Source organism: Anguilla anguilla, chromosome 2 (genome assembly GCF_013347855.1).
Source record: "Anguilla anguilla isolate fAngAng1 chromosome 2, fAngAng1.pri, whole genome shotgun sequence".
Lineage (NCBI taxonomy): Eukaryota > Metazoa > Chordata > Actinopteri > Anguilliformes > Anguillidae > Anguilla > Anguilla anguilla.
The window spans coordinates 30,755,836-30,783,094 of NC_049202.1; the positions used below are offsets into that span (position 1 = coordinate 30,755,836).

Consider the following 27,259-nt stretch of genomic DNA (forward strand, 5'->3'; position numbering starts at 1 on the left):
TAAAATTAATTAATATTAAACTAAATTAAAGTGCCAGGGAGTTGCTGGGTCTGAAGCATTGCAATTGGAGGAAAAAATAAGGACATACCTGGCATTACTTTGTAGGTTTACCAAGGTTTTTTGCACATTGTGCATTATGTTAACATCCTGCAACATTTACTAAATATTAGCACATCATGAATATAGGAGAAAAAACGTTTAATACTAGGCTATCCTTCCCCTGTGTTGGAGTTTTTTCTCATTTAGGCCATGTTCAAATTTCTCTTGACCGTGAAGAATGTCTCACCTAGTTTACATTCTGGACAGAGGCGAATCGCTGTTACCGTTGCAGCAATGCCAGAAGCGCTGTCCTTATATTTCTTGTTACCGTGAAGAGTGCCTAACCTGAAAGTGTAGGAAATGTGTAACCAGGGCGGCACAGTTATACCAAGAAATACAATTTTGGAAAAAGGCTATATGCTTTCACTGCATTTAGATCAAACCTTCCAACGTTGCTTGTGTCAAAAGTGCTGCGAGGGGTAACAGCGATAGCTTCGCCTGCAGTCACATCTGTCCTTAGTCTTATACAGTTCACTGATGGAACACTGCAGTGACTATGCAGGTATTTTTGTAGTAAAAGTGACAAATCTGTAAATGGGGTTTCAAAAATATGTAAATGGCTTCACAAAATATGTAAACAGTTTCACAAATATGTAAATGGGTTCACAAATCTGTGAATGGGGTTTCACAAATATGTAGAATGGATTCAGAAATATGTAGGCTGGAGTCGCATTTTAAGTGGCACTTATACCTACATGCACATTATGCATTCATACACACACAGATGTACACATATGCACAGCTACCTATGTATCCATCTTCCCCCACATACAAATATGTAACACAAATAGTCAGATATTTTCAGAGTCTGTTGCTACTCTCCTCTGTAGAGTGCAAAAAGTGCAAAAATAACAGGAGCCAAAAATATAGCCCCGATTATATTTTCCTAGAGTCAGCCTTTCTAAAACCAGACTAGAATATTTTCTGAAGACATGTCCCAGTATTGTAATGATAACAGCCATTTTCAGCCAGCTATCTCTGTGATGACTTTCAGATTGATAAGTACCTGTACTCCATGAGATTCTCGGATGAAACCCTCTTGGATATCATGTCCCGCTTCAGGAGGGAACTAGAGAATGGACTGGGCCGTGACACCAATCCTACGGCAACTGTAAAGATGCTGCCCACCTTTGTGAGATCAATTCCTGATGGATCAGGTAAGCTTGAGTTTTGCTAAGAAACATTATTTTCCTTGCAGCACCTGTAAAACTGTCAAATTACCATGGAGGTACAGTCTTTTCATTATAAAGAGGCCAAAATGGCTTATCATTGAAAAGTAACAGTGTGAAACCAAGGTGATATCATCCAAAGTAATGCAACATGAAAACTTTATGGGATTATGAGATTTTGGGGCTGTGCTGGACAATGATCTTCATTCCTGGTCCTGGGGAGCTGCAGAGCCTACTAGTTTTTGTTGTTATTTGGCAATTCAATTGATCAATTGAAGCAGCTGATTACACAGTTAACTCACCACACCACACTTTGTTTCTTGGATCTAAAATTGTTGCTGATATTAAGATGAAAACAAAAACCAGCAGACGCTAGCCTGTGGCACTCCAGGACCAAGAATGAAGAACACTGGCATGGGACATTAAGAACCAAATATCAGTGGCACAATGTTCATATCATGCCAAATCGTTTCCAAAATGACTAATGCCCAAAATGTCAGACTAATGTAAAATGAGAGCAAGTGAACATGTTTCAGTGGTGTTCTTTGGATTCACCCCTTTTCCTCCATACATAGCACTGATCATTATGGCCAAACAGTTCATAAAATTGTATTTAAAAAAAACCAGAATGAAGTTTCCAGGTGATCACCAGGATGAAGACCTAGCCTTTTGGGCTAGTGTTCTCTAGTTAGATGAAACAAAAATTGAACCGTTTGGGCATAATGATAAGCGCTATGTACGGAGGAAAAAGGGTGAGCGTTTCATCTGAAGAACATCATCTCAACTGTGAAGCATGCGGGTGGCAGCATCATGTTGTAGGGATGTTTTGCTGAAAAAGGGACTGGTGCACTTCAGAAAATAGATAGCATCATGAGGAAGGAGAATTATCTAGAAATGCTGAAGCAACACCTCAAGACATCAGCTAGAAAGTTAAAACTTGGCCTCAACTGGGACTTCCAGCAGGACAAAATGTAACAAAATGGCTTAAAGACAACAAAGTGAAAGTATTGGAGTGGCCATCACAAAGCCCTGACCTGAATCCTTTAGAAAATTTGCGGACTGACCTGAAAAGGCCTGTCCGAGCAAGGAGGCCCACAAACCTGACTGAGTTACACCAGTTCTGTCAGGAGGAATGGGCAAAAATTACAGCAAAGTATTGTGAGAAGCTTGTTGAAGGCTACCCAAAGCATTTGATTGAAGTTAAGCAACCTAAAGGCAATGCCACCAAATACTAACGAAGTGTATGTAAACTTTTGACCCACTGAAAATCTGATATAGTACATAAAAGCTGAAATAAATCTGTCTCTTATTATTTTGAAATGACCTCTTATGGAAATAAAGTAGGTACCTTAATTGACTTAAAACAGGAAATGTATGGTAACATGAAATGTGTGGAGTTGTGAAAAATTGAATTTGAATGTCTTTAACCTAGGTGTATGAAACTTTTTGGCCTCAACTGTATGATCTTTAGCCATCTGTATTGTGCCTTAAAATGGATTTGTACAGAAGCAAACAAATCTGTGGAATATCATGACAGTAAAGCAAAAAATCCACAACAGGAGGTCATCATTGTCTGGCTTCCTGTCGAGAAAAGAGAGCTCTTACTAAAGACGTTCTATTCTATTGTTTAGTGTCAAAGCTCACTGCTTTAGCATAAATGCTAAACATTTTTAGCATTTATGCATTTAAAATGTCTTAGATTTTCCAGATCTTTAGAATCTTTTACAGAATTGTGCAGGATTGTGATAATTTGTGGAAGATTATTCTAATAAAAACGATACTCTAAGATCAGGATTTGAGTTATTCTTTCCTTCTGTGCCCTTCTGCAACTTTCTACATGCCTGAATTATTTGAAAACACCTTAGTCTGTCAGTCTTTTAAATTTTATGTTTAAGATTTCAGCAAAGATTGTGATTATCTAACCAACTATTCAATCAGTAATATGAATTCCTATTGAAAGGTGCCATGTCTGCAAGCTCTGCGACAACAGCAAATGACAACATGTGAAATGTGTAACCTTTCACTGTTCATGTGATTAGCAATTCAGCAATAGAAAGGTACAGTAAATGGCACCAGAATAGTGTAGAATTAATTGTAAACCACCCCTGAATGAAAATGGCCTCACATTGCACTGTATGGGAATACAGTAGAATTGAATAGAACCTTTCCCAGGGGGGAACTTCAGGTGAAATAGTTATCATACAGGAAATGACATTAAGTTTCTTTGGATAAAAATGTCTGCTGAATAAAATGTAATGTAAATTATATAAAACATTTACATAAATGACATAAAAAATTGCATTTAGAAATTCCAAACTTAGATTATGATTATTACTAATTAGAACTAAATAATTATATTTAGGAAATTCTAGCTTTATCTTGTAAATATTGCAGATATTAATAATTTATGCAATTGTTTTTTTTTTGTTGTTGTTACAATACCGCACCTGTATTACCCTAAATTTTACTGATATCATGGATGTGTCTGGTGGGTTTAGAAACAAAATAGAGCCAAAGGCAAAGCACTGGAGAAATCCTGGTTCAAACTGAATGACAATACCTCCAAAAATGAGAATTCTGCAGTTTTTTTTGCAGCCATGCGGGTTTCACAGAAGGCCATTTGGAAACTCCAAACGGACATTTGATAACCAAATGAAATCACAGATGTTTAGAGGTGTAAATTACTATATTTTTTACACTACATGTCAGTTGAAGACATTTGTGGAAATTAGCTGTCACCCTTCCCCTTCCTCTCCCCCCCCCCCTTTCTCTCTCCCTCCCTCTCCATGCTCTCCCCTTGCCACCTCAGGCAGCAGCAGGTCTGGAAGATTGTAGAAAATAACTGCATTACCTGACTAGTTTACTAATCCATTGATTGAGGTCCATCGATTGAAGTTTTCATCAAATACTCCACCCCCATCAACATGTCAAACATGTCCCACAAGTTCACATGCCACTGTTACAACCTGGTCTAGGGTCAGACCGTAACAAGGTGAATGATAAGGGAAATGAGTGGGGAATGGGTAAGGAAAACGTCCCTTCCTGCCTATCCAAATCTGACTGAAAACTGGACAGTCTTTGAAGGGTACTGGGCCCAGGGTGGCTTTTAATGCTCAACTTTGAATAGTTAGCCAATAGTCTGAAACCAAAAGTCTGAATAGCGTACCCCTGATGGAGTGTTAAATCTCCACCCAGAGTACCTTCAAAAATAATAAAGGAAAAATAACAAAGCAAAAAACTAACTTGTGTCCCGATGGAAGGATTTGTAGACCAACTGAGAACAGACTAACTGGAACAGTTAGCAGAGGGTAAAACGAGAGTTGAGGTTGAGAACGAGCGAACAGTTAAACACAAAATCCAATCAGCAAAGAAAGCAGAGGTGCTAGGCGAGATTCAGAATTTTACATGCGAGCAAATGGTGAGAAATACACTGGGCAGAACTTATACCACCGCGGTTGAGTTGTTGCTGGCATACAGTAGGTCCCATTGGCTATACGAGGGACTGTTTGGCCAATACTCATCAGAGAAGCTGGTAAGTGAACTTGTAGTTTTAGAGAGTCTATCCAAACTGGTGATAATAACATTCATATGTACACAATACTTTCGGTGTGTTTATAACAATGCAATGGACAACAATGACAATTCCTTAGGTGAATTGCTAAGTAAACAATGGACATTCTATCAATGCTTCTTCAAGTTAACACATTGTTTGGACTAAAAAATTACTGTGGATTTTGTTCGCTGGATCCTTACCGTGATAAAACACCAACTTTACAGTGATTCATGTCAACTGTGGATTTTCAAAATGCATAGAAGATGAGGACCACCAGGCTTTTTGCTAACACTGGCATAGTAAAATTGTTTATAAAGATAGAACTGTGAGTTTTAACACTTTAAAAGCAGTATATCTTGTGTCCAGATTTCACCATAAAGAATTGAATGAATGCAAATAAACCCACATTGGCCCGAATACGTGCTGGTGAGAATTAAGCGGTTAATTGTGCAAAAACCATTTGTGATCACTTTAAACTTAATGTGACTTATTGTGGCAAACAAGTGTACATTTTTTGTTGTATAATTTCAGCTTTTGATCAAATTACTTCAAGGTAATTCAGGAAAAAGCGAAAATGTATCTTCTTGATGACGAGTGGTAATGACGTTCTGTGACCATCATTAAAAAAGTATACAAGCCACCAATCATTTTCTTTGCACAAATATTAGCATTTCATGTAGAAAAATACCGGATCTACATGTTCTAGCTGATTATGTAATTTTAACCAATAAGATATGTTAGATTATGTTGTTATGAACTAATACATACAGACATTTGTAATGATTATTCCTTAGTTAACTCAAATGCTGATTATTTCTACATTTTTATTTATGTTGATATTCCGTTTATTACATTGTTGAAAATGTTGTATTAATCATCAAAGTCTATTTATAAAAACAGTCTATCCAGTTCTGAAGCTATCATTTGAACTAAAGTCAATTAAAATGAAAAGATACCTTTACTGTCATTCTTTTCATAACAAACGGGTATAATAAAAATTTGGATGGCAGTTATGCCATCCCGCCAAGTTACGCCTTGGCGGGGGCATGCCCCATACCTATACAACACCGAGCACTTTTCAGGGTTCCCCACAGAAATAACCACAACAGCCACAGACACTCAGCCCTTAAAAACATTAAATTCTGTACATTCTGACCCCATTTCAACAGACAGATTTCATAAACAACTTCACATGTCCACACAATAAAGCCCCAAACTAAGGGGATTTTGCGTTTTCTCCTTCTTCTTCTTCTTCTTCTCATTCTTATTTTTCCTGCCGCCTATCCCACTAATAACATGTCTCCCCATTGGACATTTTACCGACACCCGCCAAATCTTCACCTACACGACCCAATGAAAAACTCGCATACACACGCAAAATACCCATACCTTTTTACTCTGAAACATTTTTCAGTACAAACAGCTAGTCTGCCTGTGGCCTAGTGGGTAAGGTTATAGTCTTGGGAACACAGGGTCCGAGGTTCAAGCCCAGCTAGGAACGTGTTTCTTTAACCTGCTTTTACCCTCACTAATAATTATCTACTACTTCTCAATTATTGCTTTTGCACCATATCTACCAGCCGTTCCCCGAACTGTATTATGACGTACCGTCTGCACGTTCAATTGTTAACCGGCTACAATATTGCAAAGCCTAATGGATTCAACGGGAGCTCTTCTGTGCTAACTCACCTGTGTTCTTCTTTAAAACAACGGACAGGTTTGCTAATGATATTTCACGCATTGCATAGCTATGTCATGGTGCTGCCCTAACAAAGTGACAGACTAGTAAACCTCCGGTTGAACGATTGAATCCCGCCTCGTCCTCAGGCAGATCATTTCCTCTTTTACACTAACGTTCTCTTACGCTTATATTTGCTTTACCAACTCACTCATGGCCACCCATATGCATTTCATGACAGCAAATGTATTCCTTTTATTAAAAAGTTACACCAGTTCACAGCTGTGCCATTTCTACTAACTACATTTCTTCACTTGGCTACTGTACAAAACCTTCTTATCAGCAAACGCCACGTTTCTACATTCATGTTACCTCGCCCTGTTCTCTATCTAGCCACATACAAACAATTACTACGTATGTACGTTCTGCAACTCCCCATTCAAACACTACATTTAAAGACATGATTCACTCATAATTATAACTACTAGTACTGAACATGAAAAAAACACAGCGGTGCAATACATTTCACACGTTACTTAACCCTCCACTTTAACAGCTGGCGCTTTATAGCGACTGCTATATATACCGTTCGATAAGGAATATAAGCTCGCTCATGGTCAATCCATTTACTTCGCACTATACTCCGTGATCATGTCAACCTTCACCTACATGCCCATTCTGCTAAAAACATATTGTTTCAACTACGCAATTTCATAATTTCATCCTAATTTCTCTCACACTGTTGTTATTTTCTCATATGCAAAGTCTGCTGGGACATATGCGTCTGCTCCTATTCTCCACTATCATATTTTCACTAAAAGTGCATCCCCACGAAATAACAGACAACGGAGCAGGACAGAAGGCTACACAAGTTGCGACCTAGGGAGTTATAATTCTACGGGCTTGCTGATTCTTTTGTCAGTCAAGGCTCGTTGGATGGTCAAATCCGTGAGTACATACACTGGCCATATTTCATATGCGTTTCTGATACGTTTTACACTTATACGCCACCGCACCCTTTGTCACAGCCACTGTTTTACATATATAGCAAACCGAAACTGCTAAACAGTACACGCTCATCAGACTGTACAAATTCACACAACGATAGCCATAATCCACAACCGTTTCTTACTGGGTTAATTCGCATTTCTCACTCTCGTAATAAAACGCTTTGCAAAAAGAAATTATATCTCATAAAAAACATGTTTTCATGTAAAAAACAGGGCCAAGTGACTTGAAAGAATTGAGGAAATATTGGGTAGCATTGCTTTGAAATACATCTTATGTCATTTCGGTGAGGCAAGATAGCCTATATTGTTTGTAGTACCGTAACTTGGCATCATTTTGATATCAATACTTTTGAGTAACTTGGCATTTTTGTACGTTGAAAACGTGTTTTTTATGAGATAAGTAAATACAGTACGAGAGGGACCACAATTCAGTGTAGGAACAGCCATAAACAATTAAAAATAGAAATAAATACAGGAATTAAAATGATTAAAAAAGACAATGAACAATAAATGCAAATTATGCATCTTTCCTGTCTCTAGGATTTATAACAAAGTCAAATTGGACAGCATATGATCCATGAATACCACCGATTACCTTCTGAATAAACTGTGAAATATGGTGCACAATGCATGGGAAAGCCCCAAAATTAGCAATCCAATGTACAATAGCCTTTCCATTGTAGATGTGGTCTGGGCAGGTGGGCGAGTAGACTTGACTGACCTGAGAATTCTGATGAGTTTCAGCAAAATTGCACTGCACTATGCAATACCGATTGACACACCTGCACAGAGGCTCTTCTCCGACTTTGTGAGTCACAGAATAAAGGCTGAGGCATGCCAGAATCCACTGCAAAACATGGCATGTGCTAGCCAGAAAATAGAGCCCTAAAATACTGTACATTTCAGACTAAATGAAATATTAAAAGGAAGGTGTGCTGTGTCATTAATGAGGTGAATAGATGTTGGCCCAAAGCTGTGGAGTGTTTTTTTCTTTTAACAGTCATTTTAATTGGTGTTATAATACATATATTTGTAAAAATGTTACCGTATAGTAAAATATAGTTAAATCACACTGAACATTTCACAATATCTTAGATATCTGGATATCTTCTGACATAACACACAAACACACACACGCACATGTTGATTGGCACAACTTAACTATTTCACATCCAAAAATGCATGATAAATATTCCTACATTTACAAACATCTGCAAATGTATTAATAAACATTATAATGTATATATGAAACAGTTGGGAAATGTTGTTGATCATTTGTAAAACTTCAGTAGATCATGAATTGGATATTTACAAACTGTTAGTAAGTAGCCCTACTAAACATTAGTGAATGTATTTATAAATGTCTTAGTTCATGACCTTGTCTTAGTGTTGCAGTGCCCGATACAATAATGCTCCTGTATCAACCACAAATAGATTGTACAAGTAAAGTATTACCCTGTATATTAATAAACTTTACAACATGCCTTCTAACCTGGTGTGTTCATTCTCATGCCATGTGTATGTTCTTAACTGTTCACAAGATATATCATGTCCCAACTGTTTCATATATGCATAAACAAAGATGTTTGTAAATGTAAGAATAATGATTTATTAGTTGTACGTAGATAATGAACAAATGCCTTACCAGTTATCTATTAACAGGCATTATTAGAGTGTTACCCTGTATAGAAGTATATTATTTTGATGTTGATGATCGTGGGTGATGATTATTATTAGAAGTAGAATCAAAATTAGGATAAGGTGCAATCGTAGTGCTGGTTTTATAGTATTGCTCTTTCAAAGCCTTCATGAAGTACGGGACAACATGTTTTGTAGAGATTACTTCCATCTCCTCACTGTCGTAAATTGTACTTCTTGCACATTCAATTTTAAAACATGACTTTAGATTTATTCTCCATGCATGTTAAAAGAAAAAAAACGTCAGATCATAACTGACAAAAAATGAAATGATTGATTGTAGATATAAATGATAAATTACAATTAAGATACCTGCCTGACAGCTAATGTGACAAAAAGAATACGGTAATGTTGCCAGGCAAAAGGGACCGACAAAAACAGAACAGTGTGCATTTGTGCTGCTGGTGTATTGCTGGATCAACAGTCCAAGTGTCAGCCCACAAAGAGTATCACATTCATCCTGTAAGCCTTTTTATAAGCAATCATGCACTGCCGTATTCCAAAAATGTGCTGAGACCTTTTGGTTTGCACAGGGTCTATTGTGACATTTGCCCTTTTGAATATATTCCCTGTATCTGAACCTGGTGTGTCATATGCCACATAATGCTATTGTTCTGCCCCAGAGGAAGACAGATTGTCTGCAAATGACACTGCTGCCGAAATACATAGAGCCTGACAGTAGACTGGCTTCTTCAGTTGATACCACATTTCACAATTCCTGTGTAGGTGTAAATTGATGTATTTATTGTTTTGATGCTCTTAAAGGATAGAGTAACGTAGATAAGTTGTAATGGTTTATAGTTTGATGGCTTTCAAATGATTGTACCCATTAATATTATTTTTCTTAAGTAATGTCTTAATTAATTTAGGGCTTTGCACAAAAGCATCACAGCTTTAAGCAGCATAGCTTTCTTTCTGGTTTCCAGGCCCCTGGTCATGTTATCTCCAATATGACCTTCTTCAGACCAGACGTACTGTGGTCTCCATGGGCTGACACATTATCTGCCTAAGCTGAAACACTTCTGAATCACTTTCCCAGATATAGCTGAAGAACTGGCATCTACATCATGCAGGAGTTGGTGGTTCATTACGTCCTGCCATTTTCATCTGAATCATAAAAGTGTGAAGGTTTTCATTGGAATGGCCTTGCTTCTCTTCACATCAAGTTCATTCAATTGGAGCCAACACTAAAACATTAGCTAAACAAAATCCTGGGAGGAAATGTAACTTATTGTGGTAAAGTTAAATAGTAAAAAGATAGTAAAAACTGTTTTATATTGTGCTTTACAGTACATTCTGACCTGTATGCAACAACTTAAAGATTACTGTATGTTAAGTAGCTTCATTTGTTCATAATACAAGTTTGAATTACGAGTGATTTAGTGTTTCCACAGTGATAGGGCATTTTTCTTAACCCTAAAACCACTTTCACATAACAAAAATCAAATTCTGCATTGAATGTCAAGTGCCACCAACTGTTGAAACTTGATGTCATCCATCCAGGAAAGCTGGTTCAGAAAACTGATTGTAATAGATTGTCTGTGGTATAAGGATAAATTATGAACTTTGTCAAACCGAAAATCGTGAGTTTATCCAAAAAGGTTTTCCATGTTTACATCTGCTGCTTCGTACAAAGCTAAGATGTGATTGGACACGTTATGAAAGGTCAGTTTCAAACAAGGTCAAAGTTAAAACAATTTGAACTTCAAGGATTACACTTCGGCATTAATTTTGAGCTATGCACTGTGCCAAGCTTGCTGCCAATTCGGACATCAATGCTCCCTCCAAAGGAATTTAAAGGTTTGATGCCCTGTTGTGCGTTTTGCTGCTGATCATGTGCAAGCAGCTTAACAATAATTATAGCTGAGAATGTCTGTATTCAGCACACAGAAAAAAGCCACTCTCCTGCCCCTGTTCAGAGCTGTTTTGTAAGTGTGAGGAGCATGTGGACTTAAGCTGGGAGTTGGGAGTACTTTGCTCAACTCCTTTTCTGTGGCCAATTCCTGTCATTTATCACTTTATAAATAGCTCAGCATTTGAGGCAAGTGAGACAAATGTGGCACAGATCACTTTTCAGACGGATCTCTCGGTCGTTCAATCTAAACACAGAGCTACCATATTCAAAGTTGTTGTTTCGTTGCAAAGTGCTCAAATTAGTATTATTAAAGTCACTGTTTTTGGCCAGGAGAGTCCAATTTAATTACTGCAAAAGGTTAGTTCAGAGCCCAGGAAGAACACTGAAAGTAATGGGATTACATGCAACCAAAGTCCTGTTTCTTCTGCTGAGGTTAACAGCCTGGTCGAGAAGAAAAATACCTTTCTGTTTGCACTGCATATATGTCTAACCATGATGAATATGAGAGTAACAAAGGAGAATGAGGGATTAACAATTATGTTTATATGTTCTGTATATACTGTATATACTGTATATATATATATATATATATATATATATATATATATATATATATACACACACACACACATTCATATATTGTTGGAGTTATTGTTGGAGTGGTACTTCTCTCTAGGGGTTTCGTCATACTTGTTCCTGGTTATGGTTATACACTTTGTTGTACGTCGCTCTGGATAAGAGCGTCTGCCAAATGCCTGTAATGTAATGTAATGTAATGAGTGAACTGGACAATTTATTCCGTTTCTGCATTTGAGGTCCAGTATTTGATTTTTAAAATCTTGGGCAAAAACATGCCTCAGGAATCATTTTGAGTATAATTTGCTGATATTAGAATTGTAGTGTTGAGGGTATTATAGTTAAAAGTGTTCTGGTGTTAAATTTTATATGATAAGCACCTGGTGAAAGTAGCCTATTAAGTAAAGTATAAGTGTAGGATATCTCAGTCCGGGATGTTTGTATGTGCTGTGCATGAACTGATCTGGAATATCTTTTGTTTGACATCATTATTCCTTCTGGCAATAGCAGGTGTCAAGCACATTACTTTAACTAATGTTAACCAGCCTTCTCGTTAAGTTAAACTTTATAAAATTAAGCTTGACATTACAAAACACTGTATTTAACCCCTTTGTGCAAGCCCCCTACTGACCAGGACCTGAGATTGCTCAACTTGGACATTTATTGCTTCTGCAACCAGTGGAAACAACAAGCTGTGTTGTGTTTCAGCTTTACTAGTAGATGACACATGACAACTATGCTAAATATGGAGTTTCTAACTTCCACCATTGTTGCGTAGGTCATCCATTTAACAAGCACCCCCTCCCTGCAGTCTCATCTGCAACTATAGCCCCAAGCATGACACACTGAACAATAGCGTCTATCTGGGAGTTCATAAAAATATTCCTTCACCACCAAAAATTAGTAGTCCATCACAGCAACAAGATAAAGCCAACAATAGCTTTAAGGAATGCCAATACAGCGGTGAAAAGCACTGCCTACTGAGAAATAGACAAGATTAATTCTTGTTTAATTATACCATGTCATTCTACAATCAATATCTGTGACAAAATATGGAATAAATATACTATTTTGATTGGTTTTACATGTAAAGGTGACCCTTTCAAGATTCAGTGGTCTTGGACAAACTTGTGAAATATATTCATTTGTAACCCCTGTATAACTTCTGTGATAGCCACACATGGTGTTTACGCTGTTGTGGTCCTATTACGTTCATTCTGGTTTGGTTGACAATTATTTTATCCAGTAGGTGACAATATAAGCTTTCCATTAATGTGTGACATATCCAATCTCATGTTTGGGATCATGATAAAGGGCGGCATAACAGGAAGTTTTGTCGCGTTGTCACAGCTTTAAGCATTCAGCCTCTGCTTTAGCAGTAAAAGACACACGCTTGGCGCTATGTAATCTTTGTTTTCCTTAATTTCTTGGAACATAAGATTACACTTGAGTATTTGTAAGCATGGCTAAGGCATATGCTCACCAAGATATTGATATTGATTTCTGGAGTGAGTCAGAAGGAGACAGTGAGGGTGGGTCTTCTGAGCCTGACACCATTGATTCTCTGGAGGAGGAAGCATATTATGGCATTGATTTGTTTCTCGATTTGTAAGAATTACTGTTCGCAATATTTCGGTCATATACACTATTTTTTTACTCCATTTTTGTCCACCTTTGCCATATTTTGATATTGTTATATTCGCATTGGCCGTAATCGACAACTGTTAACCTTTGCTAATAATGCTGAACATATTTGTATTGGGGTTCTACTAATGGCTGTTAGAGTCACATAGTTAGCATTGTGGCTCTTTGTGGCCAGCTATGCCAGAATTCATACTATTCACAATGAAATTGAGTAGTATCAATTGAGTCATTCAAGATGTTAGCGCTATTCTCTACTGAGGACATTTTGCATAGTGTAGCGATGTTTCATGCACTAATTTTCTGTGAAGATCGAACATTTTTAGCATTTTCCTGATGATGAAATATTATCTATTTATTGTACATAAGGTAGACTATAAGGTATTAGTGTCTCCATGGGCTATACATGTTACTTAGGGCACAGAAAATACATGTTCAATTTTACTGTGTGATGATATGTGCTAGATGAATGTAAAATTTCCCTTGGACCGATAGATTTTATGAAAAGTTGTGAGTGACACACTGCAGATAAATGCCATTCCAGGGTATGCAGCAAATGATTACATATTGTAGAGTACAGTTATAGCAGCATTCTTTTTTTCTTATCCTTGAAAATGCTTATTTTGATTAGTTACTGTGCTGGCTAACAGGGCTCTGATGAAAAATGGACAAATTGAAAACAGTTGATTTGTAGTGAAACGTGATCTACAGGAATGCACCATTTGGCCATTTTGGATAGATTTGGGATTATAATGGGATGCTAGGGTACACTGCTTTGCTTTATAGATCTTTAGTAGTTCTGCATATCATTCTCAGATTTTGCATACTTGTGGTCGAGGAGTGTCTGATCCAAGTATAGCTTTAATTTTTTCCATATGTGAAAAAAATTCAGGTTCGCATTTTAATGCAGATTTTTTTTCCTATTGTAAATGGAAAAGTGTCTTTGTTCATTTGAGCCATTTTGCAAGTGTCTGTGATGCTGACATCTTGAGTTATAAAGCCTTAAATAGCTCACCTCCTAAATGGCCAAGGATTGGCCAGATTTGGCATCTACATGAAAGTTAAAACAGCTTATATAAAACATTTTTTTTAAAATCTAAATACTTATGTACATACATGTTTGCTAGTGAACTGTTAGTTGAATCGGACAAGCCAGCTTGTTACTTACGTTAGTCATGATTTTATTAATAAATATATTACTCCTTTTCCATATATCCATCATCAAAGATTGATGATTAATAATCCAAAAATATTTTTGTTAACTTAAATTAAGCTTATTTTATGTTTAAGTTCCCATTTAAGACAAAGATTTTACAAATTTACTGGTGTATTTACAGTGGTAGTACAACGTATGCTTGTTAAGGACTTAAATACATAAAACAGTGCTATTGTGTGAAACAGGGGCGCATAGCTGTGAAATTAAACATCTTTAATGAGGAGATGAGTTAATGATTACCTCCATCCTCACAGTGGTGTGGTGCACTTGAGTACACCATAAGAGAAGTATGAGGTTGTGCTCCATTTCAGTGTTTGCTTACTTATTTTCCAGATAGTCAATAGAGTGAGACTAATGGATAGTGTGCTTGGCCACTAATTAGGAAGTTGCTAAGTAAAACTCAAGTTTCACACATGTATGGCTGAAAACACACATTTTAATGAGGCAGATGTCAGTTTTTCATTAATATGTTTAAACATAAAAAAGAATGGGCCCCCTTCCTGATTTCCTCTACTATTGCATATTTCCCTCTCAGGTTTTTAGACCAGATTTAATATTAGACGAAGGGAAACAGAGTGAACACAAAACACATTTTGTAAATTATTATTATGTTTATTTAATGAAAAAAGTTATCAAACACCCAATATCACTCGTGTGAAAAGTAATTGCCCCCTTATTTACTCAATCAACCAATTAATCCAATTTAATTAATTGATCATTAGATTCAGCATTAGAAATGGCTACAAAGCCATTTGCTAAGGCTCTGGGACTTCACTAAACCACAGTGAGAGCCATTATCTCCAAATGGAGAAAACCTGGAACAGCAGTGAATCTTCCCAGGAGTGGCGGGCCTTGCCAAAATTTCCAGCCTAAACCCCCACAGGAGCAAGCCTAAGACAACAGTGGCAAGGAAACACTCCTTGTAACAGATAGGAAGAAACCTCGGAAGGAACTAGGCTTAAGAGGGGAACGCATCCTCTTCTGGTAGGCTCAGGATGTAGCTTTGTGACCAACACAGTCAGTCAGTCAATGTTCACATTGATCAAATTAATGGCAGCTTGGTGACAATCCTAAGGTGGCAGTTCAGAGGATGGGCGGGGCCGAGTGGTGATGGTGGGGAGCGTCAAGCAGAGAGGGAAGTGGGCAGGGTGGAGGTGGCGACAAAAGAGGGGCCGGACGACAGCAGTGAGGGAGTCCAGATGACAACATTCTCTGGATTTGGGGCAGTCACAAAAAAGATCCAAGAAGAACATCCAAAGAAATGCAGGCCTCACTAGCCTCAGCTAAGGTCCCTTTATGACTCCACAGTAAGAAAGAGACTGGACAAAAACGATTCATGTGAGAGTACCAAGGCAGAAACCCCTGCTAATCAAGAGAAACGTCAATGCTCGTCTCATATTTGTAAAAAATTCCCCCTTTTGAGATAATGTTCTATGGACAGATGATTCAGAAGTGAGGCTTTTTGGACAATGCGGATCTCATTATATCTGGTGTAAAGCAAATACAGCATTTCATACCAACAGTCAAACGTGGTGGTAGTGTAAGGATTCTTCGCTGCCTCGAAACCTGGACAACTTGTCATTATTGAATGAACCATGAACCGTGCCCTGTTCCAGTACATTCTCAAGGAGAATGTTTGATCATCTGTTCTTTAGTTGAAGCTGAAGCGTATTTTGGCTGGCATTAGCTCAGGAGGAAGGGTGGTCATCTGGCCACCAGAGAGTTGGTTCAGCCTTCTGGGTGTGTTTAAGTGTACTTGAGCAAGACACCAAACCCCAATTGCTCCTGACGAGCTGGTTGGCACCTTGCACCTTACATTGCCATTGGTGTGTGAGTGTGTGTGTGAATGGGTGAATGAGAGGCATTCATTGTATAGTGCTTTGGGCAGTAGTTGCTGGAAAATGCTCTATATAAATGCAGTCCATAATTGGGTTATGCAGCAAGACATTGATCAAAAACACAAAAGGAAGACCACATCTAATTGGCTGAAAAGAAACAAAATTTTACTTTTGAGAAGGGACTTAATGTGGGTAGGCCATCACATTTGCATAGAAACATGAATATAATGCTCAGTGAAAACATAAAACAAGCTTGTCAAGAAGGAAAGTTACTAAGCCTGACTTCAATCACACTCTATTAATCTGGACAGGGAAAATGCAGGGAGGAATTTTTTAGATATTGTTAGATATAAGGGGAAAATCAGTTCTGGATCTCATTTTATGTAATAATCCTCACACAATTTCCAGCAGTGGAGCCACTTGGTACAAGTCATCGTGGCACAACGTGGCACAATTTTTTCTAATGTTACTGTTTTGTATTATTTTGTCTGTTTGTTTGATTTTATGTCTCACTATATAATCTTGTATGTATTGTATGTATTTTATGTTCAGACCCCAGGAAGATTAGCTGCACACTGTGTATTGCTAATGGGGATCCTGTATAAATAAATAAATAAATAAATGTGCAAATTATGACCACACCCACCAACTGTAGTATTCCAGCTATAGTTTTCTTGTCTAATTTTTGGATGAGCCAACTGTAGTAAGATGCCAGAAGACTTGAATGAAATAGACTGGGTGCAACTTCTAGATTGCAAAACTATGAATGAGAATTGGTGCAATCTCTCTCCATTTGTCATAGTTGTACTATCGTCGCGTGAAAGACATTGAATAATCACATGGTTTTGTTAACTTTTTTTTGCATTTCATAGAAAAGGGTGATTTCATAGCACTGGACCTTGGGGGGTCCAATTTCCGCATCCTACGTGTGAAGGTGTCCCATGAGAAGAGGCAAACAGTCCAGATGGAGAGCCAGGTTTTTGAAACTCCAGAGGACATCATCCATGGCAGCGGCACACGGGTAAACATGCCTACCATCACATTCCTCCTCCTCTCAGACCTCACCCTTCTCTTCCTCTTATATGTCCCTCCCTATTTTCTGAATTCAAGGGGGCTCAAATTTAATTAATGCATTTCTATTCTTTTTGATGGAAAAAGACACTTACAAAAGTCTGACATTCCAGAAAAGAAAATCCACAATTTTCAATCAATCAGCAGGAATTCTTTACTATTGACAAAAATAAAAATAAATAAAATAAAAAAAAACGAGATAAAAAAGCTCCCCAATCTCTCGTATTGCAATGTAAATTAGCAAAGCTCTTTTTCTGTAGCTCTTCGACCATGTTGCAGAATGCCTAGGGGAGTTCATGGAGAAGCAAAACATTAAGGACAAAAAGCTCCCTGTGGGATTCACCTTCTCCTTCCCATGTGCCCAGACCAAACTAGATGAGGTAAGACATCATAATCAACCGACCGGGGTTAGTGAGTAGACATCATTTACTTTTTCTTGCCTTTAAACAACTAAAGAATGATCATGTACTGCAATCTATGAATAATTTTGAAAGCTCTAAAGAGTTGAAATTAAAAATAGAGGGTTTAGTTTTTTTAGAGTTTTTAATGCTGAATGAAGGAAAGGGGTACAGAAAAAAGTACAGACCTCATACAGCTGTTGTTAGTGCATTTGTTCTGTAAGGGTGACCAAAAATGATAATTGTTCTTACAGGCAATTCTTCTGACATGGACAAAACGTTTCAAAGCCAGTGGTGTGGAGGGGATGGATGTTGTTAAGCTTTTGAACAAGGCCATCAAGAAACGAGGGGTAGGTTTTTTCCCTTGGGGGGCCCTTGTTGTGCACCCCTGGTCTATGGTTTAAAAGTTGAATTTTATGATGAGACTCCATATCATAGTTCATTTCAGTCATTCCTTGCTGGAGAATTTAGTAGATACTGATACTTATGCTTCACTGAAGAAATATCAAAGTCAACATTGACAAACTGGAACATTTAATGGAAACTCAAACATCATTAGCTGTTCAAGATGGTGGGGAGTTTATGCTATTACTATCCTCAACTCTTGCTATTGTGAAAGTGAATATCTACATAATAAATATCTATCACTGTCATACAATAAAACAAGTGTATTGGACTAGCTACAATATTGAAACATATTTAGCTTGATGACTAAGACTGGCTTGGATCCAGATAACTTTATAACACAAGGATGCTATTAGAGAACACTTGTACTCCAATCACATGCACTCACATTTCCTATAACATTAAATAGGAAATACTTCAATATGTTTAGCTAGCCTTGTAAAACAATGCTAGCTAAACATAAGGTTAAACTGGAGCAGTGAAAATCTAGCTGGCAATTACTTTTTTTACATGGGTGATATAGGCATTTGATAACTTTTTTCATTAAATAAATGAAATAATAATTTTTAAAAAATGTTTTGTGTTTACTCACACAGTAAAGTGTACAGGATTAATTAAACCTTAACATACACTGTCACACAGATCTGGAACCATTCAGTGTGAAAAATAAGCAATAATAGAGCAATATGCAACATAAAAATAAAATAGATATTTAACATAATGTGTAAGATTGAGTTAAGCTCACACACAAAGTCCTTGATGAAATCTAGTTTTCATTGCTTATAACTAGTAGGGGCAGTAGTTTATCTTAGGCACATGACCCAAAATGATTTCAGGTTCATTCCATTTCATTTCAAAGCACAAGTTAATAACATTTACTTATCTGGATATGAGCAACAATGCTAATTTATAAATACTTTTTATTTGCAGATGCGTAATACCAGAGAGCAATCCATGTATTGCAAATATTTATTTTATAATTGAGAATGTGTTTTTCCCCTCCCAGGACTATGATGCTGACATAATGGCAGTGGTCAATGATACAGTAGGAACCATGATGACCTGTGGGTTTGATGACCAGCGCTGTGAAGTTGGGATCATTATAGGTAACTAGAATCACATTTTCAGAAATGAATATCATATATAAGTATAACATTTGATAAGTATTTATTTTTTGTTATGTGTGGTATTGCAAAATAAGGCACAGAATATTTCCTTATGGGGTACAATAGACTATGAGATGCATTGCATGGCAAAGCAGAATGGAGTTGGCTGGTCTGGTTGGGATTACAATAGCTGTTACACTGTGGCATGATGAAATAGAATCAGTAAGGTAAATGTTAGAAGTGTAAGTAGCCATGGTGAGGTTTTCTCATGCTATGACATGGGTATATGTCTTGTAAATTATCAGTATATTATATGTCTGGCAGGAAGGTGCTTGAGTTGGCATGCTATGGTACGACTAAATATTGTCTAGTAGTTTAATGGAACAGGCAGGTACAGTAGGGTTAAATCTCAACATAAAACATTTTCAACATACAAAAATGCCAAGTTACTCATACATGTCTATATATACTCAAGTCATTAATTAAAAAACAAATAGAGCCATGACTGTCTTTATAATGTTGATGGAACTTCTCTTTCCTGTTTATAATAATTTTCTTTGGTTTGATGATACTGACAAAATTAAATTGATGTTTGAAACTAAAGTATAAATCAAATATTATTCATTGTTCAAAATGAAGCGTGCATTGTAGCCTGCACCTACTGTATTGCCCACAGCTGTATCTACTGGTTGTGATCTACTAGTTCTATGAATTACTAAAGAACTAAATAAATAACTATAAAAGTATGTATAGTTGTAAAAATAGTATGTATAGGATGTAAAAATAATTATTTATTTATACTTATTTACTTAATTATTTAAAACAAGTACTTCATTCATTTTAACAGATTTAATAAGATTGAGGTTTCATTCTTTATATATGTATATTACTTATTAATCTTAGTTAAAGGGGAATTTCACTTTATATCACTTCTGCTTCTCATGACTGATATTGTCCTTCTAATAAATGTGTCGCCCTTCATTTTTCGATTAGTTATTTCATTATGTTAATATTTTACGCTGTTTTGTTGTTTTCCTTTACAAATGCAGGAAGTAGACCCAGGCAGTTTAGTGTTGAACTCGAGGATGCATATCATTGCGCGACTTCTGATGTGGGCGTACCTGAAAACAATAACATTAGGTTGGTTGTAAGAATGTTTTATGACTACTAGCTAGCGAAACCGAAAATGTCTGAGGACGAAGGAGATTTTGTTTTTGATCATGTGTTTGCTATGCCCTATCGATTCGAGCCAGAATACACAGAAGAAGAGCTGACTAATTTGCAGGCTGATCGTGCGAGAGCGAGTTAGGAGCGGGCCGAGATTGAGGAACCACAGGCTATTCCCAGGACAAATGGCAACTGGTGGTAGACATCCTATGTATCACAGACCCCGTTGTACCTACCTCGAGCGGTTTGACCAACAATGGGAAAACAGTGGGTACAGCTCCAGGCTTCAAACAGTCACCTTGCTAGTCGGTGCCTTCAAAGTAGTCGCTGCATACCCTTAGTCCTCGTTTGCGAACTTCTTTGGCTGTTATGTTGGGGTGTCTGATTACATCCAGCCATGTCTGGCACAAAGTTGCATCACGTGGAAAACTATGAAAATGTGCTTTCAAGGCAAGTTTAATGGGGGCATTATAACAACTGGGTACAATGCACCTCATTATTACACCGATATCACACCAAACAAAATCTAGCAGACGTTTTTTTTTTTCTAGTTTGCAGAATGTTTTGTTTCGGAAACCGGAAACCATGCTACTATGTGGACTTGCGCAAAAAAAATAGGTCTTTGTTTCTAACGTTAGACATTTAAAATGAAATAACTAATTGAAAAATGAATGGCGACACATTCATTAGAAGGACAATATCAGTCATGAGAAGCAGAAGTGTTATAAAGTGAAATTACCCTTTAAATGTATTGGTATGAATTATGCAGTATTCCACTAATCTGATCATATTAATTTGTATGTGCATACCTCTGTACCCTATTGTAGTTATAGCAAGTATGGAAATCTGTTAAACAAAAGCTAAAGTGAAGCAATCAGTTTTAAATAAGCACAAAACAGACAAATGATGAGATAATTAACATAGGCTATGTGGATGTTTTAATAACGCAGATTTCGGTCCTTCATTTCAGTACCATTTTTCTTCACTAACATTACACCCACTCTGTCGACTAACAGCAGGTACCAAGCTAGATAACATTAAAATCAGTCAAAATGCCAAAAGTGAATCTGTCTAAAGTGTGGCTGTATTTTACCAAAAAGGATTCAAACAACAGGACTTACCTTTGCAATAAAAAAGCCATTTTTTAATGTCATTGTTTACTCTTTATTTGAAAGACAGTAGACCACCACTTCAGGGCAGGCATTGTTTTTTGTCCATTTTCCTTGTGTATCTGCACATACCTGCAATTGGCTACTTTGATCAGACTTCTTTGATTCAATGTTTTTATTGGCAGAGGATGTAGCTAAATGTTCAATAGGGAAAATTATTGATTGTGGGACTGGAGCATGTGTGATGACAAAATCGGGAACAATGCTAAATCGCGAAAAATACTAAAATATCACATGTTTGCGTCTCTATTGTGTGGACGTGTGAAGTTGTATCTGAATTCTGTGTGTTTACATGAGGTTAGAAGGTGCAGATGTTGGCTATTTTGTGGGAAACTCTCGGTGCTGTATAGGAATGGGGCATGCCCCACCCAGTCGTAACTTGCCGGATGGCATACCTGCCATCCCAGTAGAATTGGCAGAACTCAGAAAAAAGTGAGTAGTGGTAGTGGGAGAAAAGCAAAGGTGTTTTAGGCATAGTGTTATTAGGCTGAATAAGCTACACAAGATATACTAATGGTTTGTAGAGTATTCAAAAACAATTAAAAAAAAAAAACATTTTTTATGGGTGGTAGGTGATTAACTTTCAAAATGGCTTGCTAGTTTTTTATGAATCAGCATTAGGTAGAATTAGCCTGTGGAAGCTAACTCCCGAATACAGGGCTTAGCTAACTAACTTCATAAAAGATGTGGCTAGAATATAGAGTAGCAAAAGGAGTATCAGAACAATGTCTAGGTAACTATCGCCTGCGCATCCTATCTGATTTTGTGTCTGGAGCAAAGGGCAGCAGGAATTGCTTATTTTTGAAGGATGTTGCAAGCTCAAGTCTGTGATGCCATCATAATGCACAACTAAAATCTATGGTTAATAAAAATTCCAGTAACTTCCAGTAAAAACTATGAAGGATATTGACAAGCATTTAAATAAGGGATAATGACTGAGGGGCTGGGCATTATGCAGTTTGAATGCCCAGCATGGAGGTAGTAAATTGCCTGAGATGAAGACAATATTATTATTATTATTATTATTATTATTGTTAATAGCAGTACATTACATTACATTACATTTATTTGGCAGACGCTTTTTATCCAAAGCGACGTACAAAAAGTGCATTTCATGGTCATAGACAACTGCTAAACACAGGTTCAGTAAGGTACAACACTTATTTTGTACAGCTATTTCTAGCCAAGAACACAGTTTAGTTCACACAGTGAACACTATTCAGACCCAACCTCTGCAAAGCCAACTAGGCAGAAGAATAAGCTACAGTATTAGGACAAATACAAATTACCAAAAAGTGCTGGGATGGGGCAACATGTAACAAGTGTCATGAAAAAAGGGGGGGGGGGGGGGAGATTTAGAGTGAAATATACAGCGTGGTGGTGGTTAGTCTAGGTATAGTCTGAAGAGATGAGTCTTCAGGCCATGGCGGAAGATGGGTAGTGAGGGGGAGGTTCGGAGAGGGACGGGGAGTTCGTTCCACCACTGGGAAGCTAGGGTGGAGAAGCTCTGTGATCCCTTTGGGCGGGTGGGAGGGGTTACAAGGCGCCCTGCTGCCGCAGAGCGGAGTGGTCGAGCAGGCACATAGAATCGAGTCATGTCCTGCAAATAGATGGGGGCTGTCCTGTTGGCAGCAGTGTAGGCAAGGGTCAGGGCTTTGAACCGGATCCTGGCAGCGACCGGTAGCCAGTGGAGTGATCGCAGCAGAGGAGTGATGTGGGAGAATTTGGGATGGTTGTAGATGAGTCGGGCAGCGACATTCTGAATCATCTGTAGCGGCTGTATGGCACAAGCTGGCAGGCTTGCAAGGAGAGAGTTGCAGTAATCAAGGCAAGAGGTCACCGTAGCCTGGACGAGCAGCTGGGTGGAGTGCGTCGTCAAGTATGGTCGAATCCTTCAGATGTTGTACAGAAGGAATCTGCAGGACCGTGATGTTGCCTTGATGTGCTCCTTGAGGTCCAGTTGGTCATCCAGGACCACCCCCAAGCTCTTGGCAGAGTGAGAGGCAGTCACTGTGGTGCCATCAACCGTGATTGAGAGCTCACGAAGTAAGGAGGTCTTGCACGGGAAGAAGAGCAGCTCAGTTTTGTTGAGGTTTAGCTTCAGATGGTGGCTGGCCATCCAGGTGGAGATGTCAGCCAGGCAGGAAGAGATCTTATCATTGACCTGTGTGGCCGAGGGGGGGAAAGAAAAGAAGTGTTGTGTGTCATCTGCATAACAATTATAGGAGAAGCCATGTGAATTATTAACTGAACCAAGAGATCTGGTGTATAAGGAGAACAGCAGAGGACCCAGTACAGATCCCTGCGGCACTCCCGCAACAAGGGGATGAGAAGCAGAGGCAGACCCCTTCCAGGTGACCTGGTAGGACCTATCTGCAAGATAGGAAGCGAACCAAGACAGGGCAGTCCCGGCGATGCCCATCCCAGCCAAGGTGGAGAGGAGTATTTTATGGTTGACCGTGTCGAAAGCTGCAGACAGGTCAAGAAGGATCAGGACAGAGGAGAGGCGTGAGGCTCTTGCAGTGGCAAGTGCCTCCGTCACAGCTAGGAGCGCAGTCTCTGTTGAGTGCCCGGATCGGAAGCCAGACTGGTGAGGGTCTAGCAGGTTGTTCTGATGGAGAAAAAAGGTTAGTTGTTTAAGAACTGCTCGTTCAAGGGTTTTGGACAGAAAGGGTAGAAGCAATACGGGTCGATAATTCATTACATCGGAGGGGTCTGATGTGGGTTTTTTGAGAAGTGGGGTAACACAAGCCATCTTAAAATCAGAGGGAACATGACCAGAGGAAAGAGAGGAATTAACAATGGAGGACAGATAGGGAAGGAACTCGCTGGAAATGGATTGGGGAACTTTAGATGGGATGGGGTCAAGTGGACAGGTGGTTGCACGATGAGAGGTGATGAGTTGTAGTACATCGGAATCCTCCAGCATCTCAAAGGAGGTCAGTGTGGCTGTGGGTTTGTCCCGGGGGGTTGGGGGGCTCACTGGATGGGAGAAGGAGTTCCGGATTGTAGCCACCTTTCCTTCAAAGGCGGCCAGAAAGTCATCTGCGAAGAGGGAAGAGGGAGGTGGGGGTGGAGGAGGAATGAGGAGGGAAGAGAAGGTGGAGAATAGTTTGCGTGGATTAGAGACACATGCACTGATCTTGGATTGGAAAAAAGAGGCTTTTGCAGACGTGAGGGCAGATGTAAAAGTCGCCAGCAGGGTATGGTATGCGGTCAGGTCATCAGAGGATCGGGATTTCCTCCACTTCCTCTCTGCAGCCCGCAGTGATGTTCTGCTGGAGCGTAGTGACTCAGTCAGCTATGGGCGGCGGGGTGAGGAGCGTGCTGGTTTGGAGACAAGAGGACAAAGTGAGTTGAGGGACCTAGGAGAGGCAGGAGTTGAAGGTGGAGGTAGCAAGATCAACTGGCAGGTTAGAGAAAGACGCAGGAGGGGGAAGTGTAGACAGAGCAGTGGAGATGAGGGAGGATTGTGACAGAGTAGAGAGATTTCTCCTGAAAGTTACTGTGGGTGAGCTGTTGGATGAATTGAGGGGGAGTGAATAGGAGAGGGAGAAAGAAAGAAAGAAGTGGTCCGAGACATGGAGGGGAGTCACTGTAAGTTGGGGAATGGAGCAGCTTCTGGTGAATACAAGGTCTAGTTGGTTACCAGCCTTGTGTGTGGGGGGGGGGGAAGAGGACAGGGATAGGGCGAAAGACTGGAGGAGTGAGGCAACCCTGGACAGTTGGGAGGTCTCTGGTGGGAGATTGAAGTCTCTCAGTAGAATAGCAGGAGTGCCATCCTCAGGGAGGGAGCTCAGGAGAGTGTCCAGCTCATCCAGGAAAGAGCCGAGTGGACCTGGAGGACGGTATAGAACAATAATTTGAAATTTTGAGGGATGAGTTACAGTAATTGCATGAAATTCAAAGGAGGAGGAAGTAGGGTTAGGACTGGGGAGGACACAGAACTTCCAGGACGAGGAAATGAGCAAACCGGTACCCCCGCATCGGCCAGAGGCCCTGGGGGTGTGCGAGAAGTAGTAGTAGTATTATAAAAGAAGAAGAACCTTACGTTTCACATGCAAACTGATCCGAGCCTACTGATTATACATCAGTATAAGTGGAGGAGGATATTATGGTAACCAGCTTGGCCAAGATGAAGTGGCACACATGCTTGGTGTATTACTGTGCAGTGTTCACACAAAAGGCTAGTGCTAATTTCATTTCTTGAAAAAACTCAGGTACAGGCACCAACGCATGCTACATGGAGGAGCTGCGGCACATGGACTTGGTGGAGGGGGATGAGGGCAGGATGTGCATCAACACTGAGTGGGGGGCCTTTGGAGATGACGGCTCACTGGAGGACATCCGTACTGAATTTGACAGAGAGATTGACCGAGGCTCCTTAAACCCTGGGAAACAGCTGTAAGTCATGGGACTCCATCGCATGGCGGTGATTACTCAATGTCCCTGTGAATAATGGTACTGCTTTGTTTATATGACCCGACAGAATACAATCACCATTGCTCAGTCACATTAGCCGCGTTTCCGCTACTTTTCAAGGAACTAAAAGGTTCCTTCAGCCCATGGTTGTCTGCGTTTCCACCGCGGTCTAAAGTCCCGCGAAGATTAGGCAAATTAGCCCACTGACGTATGAAAAAGCGACGTTGTAGTCAGTCCATCTGTCCTATGATTTCTTCTGTAACCCCATACTACCACCGAAGTAGCCTACATTATTTTCTAATAACCGGGACAGCCCGGAGGGGTTTATTCCACTTATATACAACGGGTTACCAACAATGACTATATATGGTTACTTTTGTATTTATTGATTTTTATCGATTTAATCACCTGGAATTGAAATATTCTTCTGCAGCCGTTTGGGCATATTTTACCGTTGTCAAGCAAAACTGTCGTTGGTAGTTGAACTTGGACCGTTGTTATGCAACAAATAGGATATAACAGGCCAATAGTCAGATTGTAACTGTTTTATATATCCTCTCAAACACATTCATTATGTTTTTATGCGAACATTCGCTTTCATGTCTTGCATTCCGAAGCGACAGAATGCATTCACATTTCCAATATAACTGGCAACAACAGCATAAAACATGCACACGTTGTAAACAATTTGCTGTTTGATTACTTTCTCATCATAATTCTATATAGGCTAATCGCAAAATGACAAGAATAGAACGAAAACTCGGACTTGCGTGAAAATTTTAATTAGTAGTGGTACAGCCACCGTTTGCTTTCCTTCGAAGTTACTGCTAGCTGAGCAGCGAAGTGTGCCCTCCAGATGCGAACCATGCACCATAAATTAGTCCATAGTCTTCCTGGTCTTTTTGTGGAATTGAAGAATGGCAGAGTAAAATTACGGCAGTCTGAAAAAGCTAAAGGGACGATTACTAGAATTAGCCTGTTATTTTACCCTGACAAAAAGTGCGGAAGGTGATTTCCAGTTTGCTTTTACTGTATCACCAATGTGAATTACGCAGAACTACCGCATACCTCACATAACTGTATCAAACGTTTTGAGTCAATTACAACGGGCTAACAAAGAAAATCCGGAAGAAAATATTCAGCAACCAAATTAATCCGTTTGAATGTTTTGGTACGTAATATGCTGTC

At 39.0% G+C, this 27,259-nt stretch overlaps 1 protein-coding gene across 2 annotated transcripts in view; it reads left to right on the plus strand.

The window, feature by feature from the left end:
• Positions 1-27,259, plus strand: part of LOC118220727 (hexokinase-1) — a 62,594-nt gene that overhangs the window by 7,131 nt on the left and 28,204 nt on the right. For both annotated transcript variants that reach the window (XM_035404885.1, XM_035404886.1), the window contains 6 exons: positions 1,094-1,256; positions 17,206-17,354; positions 17,665-17,784; positions 18,057-18,152; positions 19,214-19,313; positions 25,870-26,053. In XM_035404885.1, the coding sequence (XP_035260776.1) occupies positions 1,094-1,256; positions 17,206-17,354; positions 17,665-17,784; positions 18,057-18,152; positions 19,214-19,313; positions 25,870-26,053 (812 nt within the window). The remainder of the gene's footprint in view (positions 1-1,093; positions 1,257-17,205; positions 17,355-17,664; positions 17,785-18,056; positions 18,153-19,213; positions 19,314-25,869; positions 26,054-27,259) is intronic.